Genomic DNA, 15,000 nt, shown 5'->3' with positions numbered 1-15,000 from the left:
CAACATGCTCATTACGTTCTGAGTTCAAATCTTGCCGAGGTCAACTTTGTCTTTTGTTTTTTCGGGCTCAATGAAATAAAGCAACCCGTCAAGTACTGGAGTCGTTGTGATAGATTTGTGTCTTCCCTTCAAAATTGCATGCTTTGTACCCTACAATGGGTAGGAGTCCCGTTCAGTGGGGGAATGTTGTAATATCGTTCACTTATTATACGCAAAGGAAGTCGGGTGACCGGCCTAATGAATCCTAACGCTCAAGAAAAAAAAAATACATATTAGATGCACGTTATATGTTGCCTAACCGTATAAGGTTATACAACCGCATAAGGCTGTGTAATGCATTGTATATAAAGTGTTACACAACAGAATGTTGTGTAACCTAAAATACAATGCACTTCAGAAACATGAACCAGTATGCAACTTACAGAGCATTTTGCGCAACACAACGTATAGCTTATATTTTGTGTAAGGCAATATCTACCTTATATACGATATAAGAAAACATGTACCTTATGTCAAAGAAGTGTCAAAGGTGGTTCCCAAGCCATAAGCTCATAATGCCGGTTTCCCCGATTCTGTGGTTAGCGATTTTCTCCACTACTTCAGGGAGTGACGACCCTGCCTGACACGAGTCCCGGATTCAGCTGGCTCCTGCTGACAGTACCCGGTATGGGCCCCTATCCAGGGTTACGGAAAGGAGACAACCTTCAAAGAAATCCATATGCAGTTTAGTGCTCGATTTGACACTCTTCCGGTAGCTCCTGCAACGAAGCTGATGCCAAACGTAATGCTCTGCACTCCTTTAGACTACGTCAGCAAGGTCGAGAGAGGATTCCTGACGATTGGGCTACCCAGGATTTTCTTACATCTAGCCCATGCCTGCGCAAAACTGGAGAGGACATGAAATGTAAAAACCAGACTGGAATAGTTTATGCGCAACTCCATTGTCTCCCGTGACAAAAGGATGCCAACAATACGATATAAGAAAACATGTACCTCATATCAAAGAAGTGTCAAAGGTGGTTCCCAAGCCATAGGCTCATAATGCCGGTTTCCCCGATTCTGTGGTGGATATAGCCTCCCCCTGGATGGAAGGCCGGTCCGTTGGAAGATTACTCGTTTTTGCACAACGTTTCGGCTGATATACCCTCCAGCCTTCTTCAGGTGTCTTGGGGAAAATTTCGAACCTGGGTTCTCATTCCTAAGGTATTTAAATAATAATAACATCGAAAAATACCTTAGGAATGAGAGCCGAGGTTCGAAATTTCCCCAAGATACCTGATGAAGGCTGGAGGGTATATCAGCCGAAACGTTGTGTTAACAACAAACAAGATGAGGACAAATATCCGTCGAATGTAAATAATGTAAAAAGGAAATAACATTGTTATGGAGTATTTTTATTGTTATTGTTATTTGAACTCAAAATAATACTGTTTAAAAATAGCATTTTACATTTCCCCTTTGTCAGTTGTTCTATTATAGTAGACGTGCTGAGACAGCGAGCTGGTATGATGGCCGGCACGCCGGACAAAATGCTTAGATGCATTTCTTACGGATTTTTTTACGTTCTGAGATCAAATTCCGCAGAGGTCGACTTTGCTCCTTTCATGGTCGATAAAATAAGTAACAGTAACGCACTGGGTCAATCTAATCGCGTGACTCCTTTCTTTAAATTCCCTGGCCTTGGACCAAAATTCGATAGAATTATAGACGTGTAAAAAGTAGCGAGTTGGCAGAATCGGTAGCGTGTCGAACAAAATACTTAACGGCATTTCCTCCGGCTCTTTACGTTCCGAGTTCAAGTACGTCTAAGGCGATAAAATACAGCACCGGTTAAGTAATAGAGTCAATGTAATCGGTTAATCCCCGCTCCTTAAAATTGCAGGCCTGGTGCTAAAATTTGTAACATTTATAGTGGAAATGTAACGGAAATGTATGAGAGGGTGGTGGTGGTGATGGTGGTAAATTTCCTTTGGTAAGTTCCTAAGGGTTAAACGGCGCGAAAAAAAAAAGGGTTAGAAACCCCCATCTTAACACATGTAACTTCTAGACTTGGTGGAAAGATTTAGGAAGTTGAATATGGTAATAAAAATGTGATTTGTGTATCTGTAAGGTGTCACATATAATGCTTTCAGGTGTATATAAAATATACACAAACAACTATATTTAAGCACTTATACACACCTATGCATAAACACACAGTTACATATATATCTATATATATACATGTATGTATGTATGTATGTATGTATGTATGTATGTATGTATGTATGTATGTATGTTTGAATGTTTGTATGTGAACAATATGGAAGAGGGGAAAAGTACCTCAGAGTGCAGAGCTGTACATAAAATACACAGACACGATCGAATCTCACATACATAGCAGAATGAGATAAAATGTCTTCGATTTACGGAGAGGATCTTTGAAATGGGTTGTTTATAATGTATGTATGTATGTATGTATGTATGTATGTATGTATGTATGTATGTATGTATGTATGTATGTATGTATGTATGTATGTATGTATGTATGTATGTATGTATGTATGTATGTATGTATGTATGTATGTATGTATGTATGTATGTATGTATGTATGTATGTATGTTATGTATGTATGTATGTATGTATGTATGTATGTATGTATGTATGTGTGTGTATGTTCTTTCTCTCTTTTTAATTTAGAATAAATTTTGACCGACCACCCGCTTTGTCTTGCAGATTTTTATAATCCCCAGACATCGCCTTCATTTGTATCTATGAATTAAGGTTTCTCTTTAAGTTTCATTTAAGTCCTTCTTAAGAGTGTTCAAGCCGGTCGCTAACAAAGCGACAAAGCTTTTTGAATCAAAAGTTCCCGGTGTTTGTAAATATGTGGTTGACTTGGTGCGTTGGTTGAACTGGGGAATCCGCGTTAGTTTCTTTAACTCTTTTCTTCGAAAACACACTACTTCCAGGTGTTTGTATAAATTTGTATACTCTCTCTTTTTACTCTTTTACTTGTTTCAGTCATTTGACTGGGGCCATGCTGGAGCACCGCCTTTAATCGAGCAACTCGACCCCGGGACTTATTCTTTTTGTAAGCCCAGTACTTATTCTATCGGTCTCTTTTGCCGAACCGCTAAGTAACGGGGACATAAACACACCAGCATCGGTTGTCAAGCAATGCTAGGGGGACAAACACAGACACACAAACACACACACGCATATATATATATATATATATATATATATATATATATACATATATACGACGGGCTTCTTTCACTTTCCGTCTACCAAATCCACTCACAAGGCTTTGGTCGGCCCGAGGCTATAGTAGAAGACACTTGCTCAAGGTGCCACGCAGTGGTACTGAACCCGGAACCATGTGGTTGGTAAACAAGCTACTTACCACACAGCCACTCCTGCGCCTGTATATATATCATTGTTCAGTTTTATTTCGATATATCTTGGCAAAAGAGAAAAAGCCGGTTTCTAACCAAGATCCAAAGCTCTTCATTGGAATACCAACATCAAGACAGTATTTTAGTTTGTCTGTCAGTCTGTCTGTTTGTCTGTCAGTCTGTCTGTATGTATATGTACAGATTTGTATGTTTTTTTTTTATGTATGTATTCTCATGCATATAGTTGCATTTCTAGACATGCTCATATACTATTTACATTATTTATATTTGACAGATATTTGTCCTCATCTTGTTTGCTGTTAACATAACATTTCGGCTGATATACTCTCCAGCCTTCATCAGGTGTCCTTGGGGAAGTTTGGAACCTGGGTTCTCATTCCTAAGGTGTTTTTCGATGTTGTTGTTGTTGTTGTTGTTATTATTATTATTATTATTATTATTATTATTATTATTATTATTATTATTATTATTATTATTATTATTATTATTATGCACACGAGCATATGGCGTAGTGGTTAAGAGCGCGGGCTTAACCCCAAGAATCCGAGTGACCTGAATAATAATAATAATAATAATAATAATAATAATAATAATAATAATAATAATAATAATAATAATAACAAAAACAACAACATTGAAAAATACCTCAGGAATGAGAACCCAGGTTTGAAACTTCCCCAAGACACCTGATGAAGGCTGGAGAGTATATCAGCCGAAACGTTGTGTTAACAACAAACAAGATGAGGACAAAATCCGTCAAAATGTAAATAATGTAAATAATGTAAATAATGTACATAATTCCTCATCTCTTAAATTTAGAACTGTATGCTCATATATATCTAAATGATAAACTTCTGGAAAGTTTTACAGATTTCTATAGTTCCAGCGATGGATCGGATCTGTAGTCTTCGAATTAGCTTTCTGTGTGTATGTATGTATGTATGTATGTATGTATGTATAAAACCTCCATCTTAAATGTTGCGGCTGAATATACCAGATATACTTGCAACTCTCAATGTTATTCTTCGGTAGAATCAGTGTGAAGCTGAATATGTCGGGGCTCCCAGAGTTTCTGCCCCTTCCATTTCACTGAAATGACTTGGGTCGACTCTAAATTCCAACAAAACAAAACAAGAAATGGAATAAAAAAAAAAAAGAAAGAAAAACGAAGGAAAAAAAATATTTGCAAAAAATTGCCCTAATGTACGATCGAACCCGGAAACTCGTGATTGCAATGTGAGCGTCTTAGCCACTCGGCTATGCCGGCGTCCACCGCTCGCAGACGACACACATACTCATGCAAACTCGCGCCCGCGCGCTCACTCACTCACACATATCTACATACATATATACGAGAACAATTGTGTGTTACGTGAGCCAAAAAACTTGGAGATATGTTGTGATGCGGCATCGAGAAACAAAGCAGCACAAGTGTAACTGGCTGCTGCATCGAACGTCTGCGTTGAATGGGCTGAACACTGGCTGGTTGGCGAGGTGTTGGGGTGCGGAGTGTGCGGTGGTGACTGCGATGGTAGTGGTGATGGTGGTGGTGGTTGCGGCGGTGGTAACGGTGACGGTGGCGTCCGCGGTTGTCTGGTGCGGACTGGGAGACTTGATGCGGGGAGGAAGTTTATTTTACAGCATCGATGGTGATTTCTCTGCTGACAGTAATAGGGGTAGAGGTGGTGGTGGTGGTGGTGGTGGTGCTGGTGGTGGTAGCGTTATGTAGTAGTTGTATCATGGCTTTGTCGATGGTTGGCTAATGGTGGTGATGGTAGCTGCGGCGGCGGTTGGTTGTTAGTCTGGTTGTTTGTTCAGCATCAAGACCGATAGGAACGCGAAACAACGGAATTTCCAGCGGTGACCATCACGTCATAATCTTTTCAGGACCCCGTCTACCTAGGACCACATTATCTAATGTATCTGGCTTGATTTTAAACTGTTAGGGTCTGATTTGAACAGAGATTTAGCTGCTTTTACTAGCAAATCATGCGACCACATACAGTATCCTCGTTTGCTTGTGGTTGTGATAGTAGTGTCGGCGGTTGTAGTAGTGGTATTTGTATTTGCTTGGGTTGTGGCGGTGATGGTGGTTGTTATAGCTGTGTTGGTCGTAATGATAGCTGTGGTGGTTGTTGTGGTAGTTGCGTTGTTTGTGATAGCGTCGGTTGTAGTATCGATGGTAGTACTTGTTTGGCTTGTGGTGGCGGTGATGTGGTTGTTATGGCTGTGTTGGTCGTAATGGTAGTTGTGGTGGTTGTTTAGGTGGTGGTTGTTTGTGATAGCAGTGTCGTTTGTAGTAGCGGTGGTGGTACTTGTTTGGGTTGTAGTTGTGATGGTGATTGTTATGGCTGTGTTGATCGTAATAGTAGTTGTGGTGGATGTTTAGGTGGTGGTTGTGTTGTTTGTGATAGCAGTGTCGGTTGTAGTTGTGGTGGTGGTGATGGTGGTTGTTATGGCTGTGTTGGTCGTAATTGTAGTTGTGGTGGTTGCATAGGTAGTGGTTGTGTTGTTTGTGATAGCAGTGTCGGTTGTAGTAGAGGTGGTGGTACTTGTTTGGGTTGTGGTGGTGAAGGTGGTTGTTATAGCTGTCTTGATCGTAATGGTTGTTTAGGTGGTGGTTGTTTGTGATACAGTGTTGGTTGTAGTAGCGGTTGTGATACTTGTTTGGGTTGTGGTGGTGAAGGTGGTTGTTATAGCTGTCTTGATCGTAATGGTTGTTTAGGTGGTGGTTGTTTGTGATACAGTGTTGGTTGTAGTAGCGGTTGTGATACTTGTTTGGGTTGTGGTGGTGATGGTAGTTGTTATAGCTGTGCTGATCGTAATAGTATTTGCGGTGGTTGTTGTTTAGGTGGTTGCATAGGTAGTGATTGTGTTGTTTGTGATAGCAGTGTCGGTTGTAGTAACGGTGGTGGCACTTGTTTGGGTTGTGGTGGTGATGGTAGTTGTTATAGCTGTGCTGATCGTAATAGTATTTGCGGTGGTCGTTGTTTAGGTGGTTGCATAGGTAGTGATTGTGTTGTTTGTGATAGCAGTGTCGGTTGTAGTAGCGGTGGTGGCACTTGTTTGGGTTGTGGTGGTGATGGTGGTTGTGTTAGATGCAGTCATGGTTGTAGTAATGGTGATGTAGCAACTGTGTGACGATGGTGACAGCTGTGGTGGCAATGGCGTAATGGTTGCGGTGCTAGTGGTGTTTGTGACACGATGGTTTGCCTCGATGCAAGTTGTGCGAATGTTGATATTGCGAATGATGATTGTGATGGTGATGCTGATGCGGTGCTTGTAGTAGGGGTTGCAGTAGTTGTAGTGGTAGTAGTATGATGGCTGTAATGGCATAGCTTTTGTGATAATGGTGTAATGGCAGTAGTTGCGGTTGTAGTGGTGGTGACAGGGTGGATTGTAGTTGTGGGATAGCAAAAATGGCAGAGGTGGTTGCGGTGGTGGTGGTGGTGGGAGTAGAGATGGTGGTAGTGGAAGTGGTGGTGGTGGTGGTGGTGGTAGTGGTGGTGGTAGCGGTGGTGGTATTGGTGGTTGTGGTGGTGGTGGTATTGGTCTGGTGGTGGGCTAATAGCAGCAGCAGCAGCAGCAGCAGCAGCAGTAGTAGTAGTAGTAGTAGTAGTAGTAGTAGTAGTAGTAGTAGTAGTAGTAGCAGCAGCTGAAGACATTGTTGCTTTTATTGTTTTAATTGTTGCTGTTGTTGTCGTCATGGTGGTGGTCCTGGTGTGGTAGGTGGTTATGGTGGCTGTGGTGGCTGTGGTGGTCTTTCTACGGTATTTGTGAGGGTGGTGGTGTGGTGGTGGTGTTGATTATTAGGTTTCCAAGGAGATAATGTAAACGTTCATCGGTGGCAAAGTTGCACAGAATCAATAAACGAATGGTCATTCCAGTTGCTTCACTCCCACCAATATTCTGTCATTCTGTTTTCATATGCACTTAAAATGTCATTTTAATATTACCGTATCATTCGGCTCATTAATCTCTTATTCCCTCAATCTGTTGTCTGGTGATTTGCATATATATATATATATATGTATGTATAGCCAAGTTTTACACATGCATGGGTATGAATGCACACATGCGTCTGCGTGTCTGTGTATGTATGTATGTATGTATGTATGTATGTATGTATGTATGTATGTATGTATGTATGAATGCGCGCACACACAAACATATATATGCCTATATACATATACATATATATATATGTGTGTGTGTATGCGTGCGTGTGTGTGCGTGTGCGTGTGTATGTGTGTGTGTGTGCATGTGTGTGTGTGTGTATACACGCATATTCTACATTCAAACGATATAGCTTTGTATCTGTGTTAGAACCCAGCTCCTTTCTCAGGAGATTTCAAATAATTAACAACATACTCGTACGTACGTACATACATACATACATACATACATACATACATACATACATACATACATACATACACACACACATAGAACCTAGAAATAACCGGTTTCTCGGAAAAAGAGCAAAAGAAACTGTCGCGGATTATCCAAATCCAATTGATTAGAGGCGCAGTGAAGATGTGTAAGATATTCCAAAGACTGTCTACGCGAGATTATTATGTGGATAGAGGCACGCAGTTGGGTGTATGGATCGACAACTCAACCAACACCCTAACTCAACCACATATTCACAAACACCGGGAACTCTCTTAACTCTAAAAGTCATCTCGCTTTGATAGCGACCGGCTTAAACTCTCTCGAAAACTTAAATAATACTCAAACAAAAACCATACAAGCATGTAATGATATAGACAAACGTCTTGGAGTAGCATTCTGCACATCGAACATACAGGTCAATGGAGCCTAATATAATGCTGTATGCTTCCACCTCTTGTAAAAGAGATAATAAAGCGTTAATAAAAATTCATGTAAAGAACAGCAAGGGACAGAACTTCAAAATCAAAGTGGCTGACATTTCAGTCTAATTGTCTGTTTCAGAGTCGCTTCCCTTGCTAAGTAAGCTTTATCTTCGAGGATCATGAATTTTCTTTTAAAAAACTAATTTCAATTGTTTAAACAACGTTTAGATCATTGTATTAAGTATGGTAGCGTGTATCCATCCATCCATACAAATACAACTATGCATGCGTGCATGTATATATATATATATATATATATATGCATGTATGTATGTATGTATGTATATATATATATGTATATATAATAACAAAAATAATAAATAAAACATATGCATATATACATACATATATGTACATACCTACATCTATATCTATATATACATGCATATATGAGTACAGGACACCAAAAAAACGTAGAGCACAATGAGAAACGAAAACATAAAAACATAAAAACAAAACATGGAAACGGACTTTTTTGAAACAACGAAAAAACAGAGTACAAGACATACAACACAAGGAATATTCCCCTTCTTCACCTGCCCCTGCTTCGACTACTCCGTGTTTCGAAGGTAAGGGCAAGACACGACTTCGTTGAAACAGTCCTTCAAGCAAAGCAAATTAAATAAAATTTGGGAATTTTTTGCAGAGGGGTAAAAGTGGTAACAAGAACAGGACAGTAAAAACAATACAAATAAAAACAGTAAAAGACAGGACAAAGAGAATAACACAGTAAAAACAAACGGTAAGGGTTGTTAAGCTGAGACGAAAGGAAAAATTATTTTGAACGCTTTGAGAAAACGGCATAAGAGAGGGACAGGAAAGCCGTCTACACTTGTTGAAGGCAGTAGTCAGAAAGAAAGTAATCCTCTGGTCACATGTCAGCGAGGAGGAGGAGGAGGAAGAGAAAATGAACGGTGAAAGGGAGGGAAGAATAGGGAAGAGTGGTAGCGAAAACCAGAAAGAATGAAGAATAAGAGAGGGAGAGAGACAGTAAAGTTAAGAGTTAAGAGTGCACATCATAATTATTAAGATAAAAACTTACTTGGAAGTGGATACATATATATATATATATATCACCGTGACCGACCAGGCTATCAGATGTTGCTACACATCGCTGGTCACAATGCGCTTTGCATTGTTTTAGCCTTCAGGTGACGTCACCTCGCTTGCTAAGCGGGCAGGCCAACAGAAGAAAGAGTGAGAGATAGTTGTGATGAAAGAGTACAGCAGGGATCGCCACCACCCCCTGCTGGAGTCTCGTGGAACTTTAGGTGTTTTCGCTCAATAAACACTCACAACGCCCAGTCTGGGAATCGAGACCGCGAGTCCGCTGCCCTAACCACTGGGCCATTGCGCCTCCACTATATATACGTGTATGTATGTATTTATGTGTGTGTTTGTATGTATGTATGTATGTATGTATGTATGTATGTATGTATGTATGTATGTATGTATGTATGTATGCAAGTATGTAAAGTACCTCAGAGTGCAGAGCTGTACATAAAATACACAGACACGATCGAATCTCACATACATAGCGGAACGAGATAAAATGTCTTTGATTTACGGAGAGGATCTTTGCAATGAGTTGTTTATAATCTAAAACAAACATCAATGGAGATAACTGTAACAGTAGCCGGAAGTAGAAATGTCGAGAAACTACACCGATGTAGTTGGGGAGTGCATGTGGTCTTTAAAATCCAGTTGATAGAACGTAAAAGTATCGCTATTATTCGTGTGTGACATCCGGAAATTTCGATGGTTGAGCACCATCGCTATGTAGAATACCAATTTTGGACATATCTTTATATATAAAAGTCAAGTTGTGTGTCTGTCTCCTACGATTTAGATTCCTAACTACTCCCACATTTTGCGGTGCAGTTTAACCAAAACCGAGTATCTTATAGTCGTGATTCATATCGAGCCCTTCTGGGTATTAGCGCGCGTCTACGATGATTCTCTACTACGATTTTAAAAAATAATTTACCATCATTTTTTTTTCCATTTTAATGCATTTTTTTCGCTATTATATAAGGGAAGTACTCTCTAAAAATGTCTACGATGAGTCAACAATTTAAAAAAAATTTGCCATCATTTTTTTTTCCATTTTGAATCTATTTTTTTGCTATTTTTTGGCTATAACTCTAAAAATGCTCTATAGTTATTTCCCTTACAAACCCGAGCAACGCCGGGCGATACTGCTAGTCTGCTATAATATAGAAAGTAGCTTATTAATGAGTATGTGTCTTTTACTAAAAGAAATGAACTATTAAAGTCTACATTCTTAAAATCTCTAATTCTATTATATCTTTATGACAATGTGATTTTCTAGTTATTTTTATTATTAACGATTTCAATCGCATGCTTCAATCAGAAATGCGGTTTTAATTCATTGCGTGACAGCATTTCCTTAGCACTGTGCTATAGCGTTTCTTAACGTCTTGCTCCGATTTAATCGATGAAACTCTTGGCATTCTCTATCGAAGTCAGCTGTTGAAGCTTTTCAGCTATACATAGTGTGCTATTTCCTACCGAAAACTGGACTGGAACCCAGGCAACTGAAGAAAACCGCCATGGAGATTGGCATGGCAGCTGAAACCAAGTCAAGTTGATTGTGGTAAACAAGAGACCGCAGGGGGAACTCTTCTGCAGACTAATTCAGCCCTCGCCGGCCCACTCAGTCAAAGCGTACGGACTAAGGCTCGAAACACTTATGACTCTGATTATACGGTAGGGTTTCCTACATCGCGGTTGATTCAGAAGAACAGCTTACAATACCATTGAGTAGCTTCTGCAGTTTCTACATAGGAACAGTGCATCTTCTATGTTTATTTCTCTTGTATGCACACACACACACACACACACACCACACACACACACACACACACACACACACACACACAATGCTCCAGTCCACTCACCTGTAAATGGGTGACGCACTCACACACACACACACACACACACACACACACACTCACACACACTCTCTCTCTCTCACACACTAACACACACACTCACACACACACACACAATGATCCAGTCCACTCATTGTAAATGGGTGACACACACTCACACACTCACACACACACACGCACACACACACACACAATGCTCCAGTCCACCCACCTGTAAATGGGCGACACACACTCACACACACACTCACACACACACACACAATGATCCAGTCCACTCATTGTAAATGGGTGACACACACTCACACACACACACACGCACACACACACACACAATGCTCCAGTCCACTCACCTGTAAATGGGTGACACACACTCACACACACACACACACACACACTCACACAGACACACACACACACTCACACACACACACACACACACACACATTCACACACACTCATACACAAACAAGCATACATATGTATATGTATAGAAACACTTTTTCTACTGACGTTGGCTTTAAGCATGATGATGATGGATGATGATGATGATGATGCGAGTATTTTTCTTCTTTACAGGCAGATGGTACTCCTGAAAGGACTTTATGTGGTTGTGTCGTGAGAACGAACGTCCAGGCTGCACAAACAACCGGCTGCATTGCTTAGATATTCCTCTTCACGGTCGCCACGACCACCCATACTCATCCGGCAACGGTCTTATGAAATCCGTCTGCCACAAGTTCGACAAACGACTCAGAACGTAAACATTTGGTACTCACGGGAAGAGAAGCTGAAACTTAAACCGAATTTGTGGACACAAGAAAGAAAACAGGACAGTTTTTGCACAACCGGAAGCAGTGCTAATCTATTTGTGGGTCCGTTTGAGCCATGTGTTCATACATGTAATAAACACACAACACACACACACACACACACACACACATACATACAAATACACACACACACAATCACGAACGCATATATACACGCTTGTAAAAGCTATGAAAACTTAATTTTGTTTTTTCACCAACTAATGTGAATGTGTTCATTTCCAAAAGTGGCCCTCACTACTGGCAAAAATAACTCTGTTTACCACCACAAAATGACTTTCATTAGCGCCCAAAGTGACACCCTTTGCCACCTAGAGTGAATATTTTCATCACTGAACGCCATGATTCTTGATGATTGTCTTCAATGCGAAACGTTATGAAAATGGGGGACTCGGGCGATTTCTTGCAGAGATTGTTGGAGAACAGCAGAGTGGTTAAGGTAAGTATGACTATTTTGGGTCTATTTCACTGGCGACAATAAACTGCCAGCGGTCAGCAGTGTGGCCATATTGCCTATAAACTGTAGCACTAAGTTGACAGAATAATCGTATAACACACCATACAGCTTAGGGAATTGCTCTTTTAGCTTTTAGCTTTTACTTGCTTCAGCTGTTTGAAGAGTTTTAGTCGAAGGGGTCGCACCCCAGTACTAATTTGGTATTTATTTTGTCCATCTTCTTTGCCGGGGTTTTCAGTAAAGATTCCCCTGACCCACTTCCCAAGTAAGCAAACCAGCATTGGTTCTCAGGCAGCATTTCGTCTGACTGCACGTCCTGAGTTCGAATTCCGTCGAGGTCAACTTTGCCTTTCATCCTTTCGGGGTCGATGATTAAAGTACCAGTGAAACACTCGGGTCAATGTGTTCGACTAGTCCCCTGCATCAAACATTTCAGGCCTTGTGTCTTTAGCAGAAAGAATTATTATTGATTTAAAATTGTCCAGGAAACCTATATAGCTAAAGGTAATATATTAAGAATAATCCAATGGATTTATATACTAATCGTTAAATAACCTATGTTGTGAGAAAACCAGTAAACGTCTGCAGAAATCCCTTACTAATTTTCAGTATATATTAATAATATTTATATATATATATATAATTATAATTAAGGGTATCTTAAGAGATATAGTGTATATTCCATTGATGAGACAAAGCATTTCTTATGCAGATCAGAACTCCGGGATCTGTAATTATCCAGTAATTTTTTGCTAGTTTATTTTGTCCTTTTGTCTTCTCTCCTGGTGCTGTATGAACGTTTAATGTGGTTTTAGAGTCAAGTTTTGGCTGCTATTTCCAGCGTGGTGGTGTCTCTTAGATACCCTAAATTATAATTTTAATAATAATTATTACCTTTGAAGGTTTTTATTCCCATACTGACCACTTGATAAAGTCGATATTTAAATGAACGATATTATATATATATATATAATATAATAGAAATATGTTATAAAAAGAAAATGTAAACTATTTTTTATGAAAGGTAACGACAGGATATATACATTTAGATGGACTGAGGTAGGAATAATAGTAATACAAGTCATAAACCATTATTATGAGATTATTAAGGAGATTCAAGCATACCGCGGTTTCGTGAGATACTATTCATTGGTTTTGAATGAACACCGGCTGTATATATATATATATAATATAAATATATATATATATATATATATATATATATATATATATATATATATATATATATATATATATATATATATATATATATATGTATATATATATATATATATAGTGTATATAGATATATATATACATATATACATAGTTATATATGTATATAATATATATATGTATATATACATATATATATATGTATATATATATATATGTATGTATATGTATATATATGTATATATGTGTGTGTGTGTACGTAAATACATACATACATACATACACACATACACACGCACACATGTATATATACTACCAGCTGGTTCTTCACACACACCCATTTCATCAATGCAAACCTAGTCTTGATGTGAAAATTATTTATTGTGTAAAACACGTTAATAAAAGCCAAAATAAATCAGTACATTTTCAATAGAATTCTCTTCTATGCCTAACAAAATTATCTTTGAAAATGGACAGAAACCTGAAAGAAATGGCAGTTAACCTAATGAGCTAATTAACACATTAGATTTCTCACGGGAATTGAACATGCGATCGTCTAATTATTGACAGCATAACATATTTAATTTATATCACTTATTACTTGCACAATAAGAGTATCCAGAAGCAGAACATGGACACACACACACACACACACGCACGCACACACACACACAGAGCTTCTGGGAGTCGTTTATTATATTTATATTTTTTCGTTTTTGTCTTTGTTTTAAGATTTTTTTAATATTTTCCCTTTCTCCTCTTATTTCATCTTTTTACCTCGTCCTTTTTTTTTTCGTATTTGTCTTATTGTGTTCTTCTTCGCTCATTTATACTCCGCAGTTTTTTTTTCTGTTGGCACCAGCAATTTGAAAAGTATCGATAAGACGTCGAAATCGTGCTGGTTTTTTGACCGATAACTGACGAGGGGCGAGCGTGTCCACAGCCTGTGTGTGTTTTCCCTTCCTCTGTTTTCCATATGTCCATTCGTCATCCTCCCCTAACACATTTTACTAGTTTCTGGTTAGTCCACAATACGGCATAAGGGACAATTTCCTGGTTTCTCTGGCCTATATATTTCTCCGCTGAACAAGACGCTGCTCGGTCGCAGGAATACTCTTTTTTGCCAGCCAAGTGGACTGGAACAACATGAAATGAAGTGATTCACACAAGAAAGGCGGCGAGCTGGCAGAAACGTTAGCACGCCGGGCGAAATGCTCAGCGTATTTCGTCTGCCGTTACGTTCTGAGTTCAAATTCCGCCGAGGTCGACTTTGCCTTTCATCCTTTCGGGGTCGATAAAATTAAGTACCAGTTACGCACTGGGGTCGATGTAATCGACTTAATCCG

General features: G+C 39.3%; 1 protein-coding gene and 1 long non-coding RNA gene across 2 annotated transcripts in view; both read left to right on the top strand.

The window, feature by feature from the left end:
• Positions 1-15,000, top strand: part of LOC115218316 (alpha-crystallin A chain-like) — a 28,810-nt gene that overhangs the window by 2,993 nt on the left and 10,817 nt on the right. The window contains exon 2 of the mRNA XM_029788067.2: positions 11,771-12,460. Within this exon, the coding sequence (XP_029643927.2) occupies positions 12,386-12,460 (75 nt within the window). The 5' untranslated portion in view covers positions 11,771-12,385. The remainder of the gene's footprint in view (positions 1-11,770; positions 12,461-15,000) is intronic.
• Positions 6,968-15,000, top strand: part of LOC118765840 — a 19,499-nt gene continuing 11,466 nt past the window's right edge. Inside the window, exons 1-2 of the long non-coding RNA XR_005001736.1 lie at positions 6,968-6,999; positions 9,748-9,750. This is a non-coding gene — a long non-coding RNA (uncharacterized LOC118765840). The remainder of the gene's footprint in view (positions 7,000-9,747; positions 9,751-15,000) is intronic.

This window comes from Octopus sinensis, linkage group LG13 (genome assembly GCF_006345805.1).
Source record: "Octopus sinensis linkage group LG13, ASM634580v1, whole genome shotgun sequence".
Classification (NCBI taxonomy): domain Eukaryota; kingdom Metazoa; phylum Mollusca; class Cephalopoda; order Octopoda; family Octopodidae; genus Octopus; species Octopus sinensis.
Note: the sequence above shows the minus strand (reverse complement) of the source record. Positions and strands in the feature narration are given on the sequence as shown.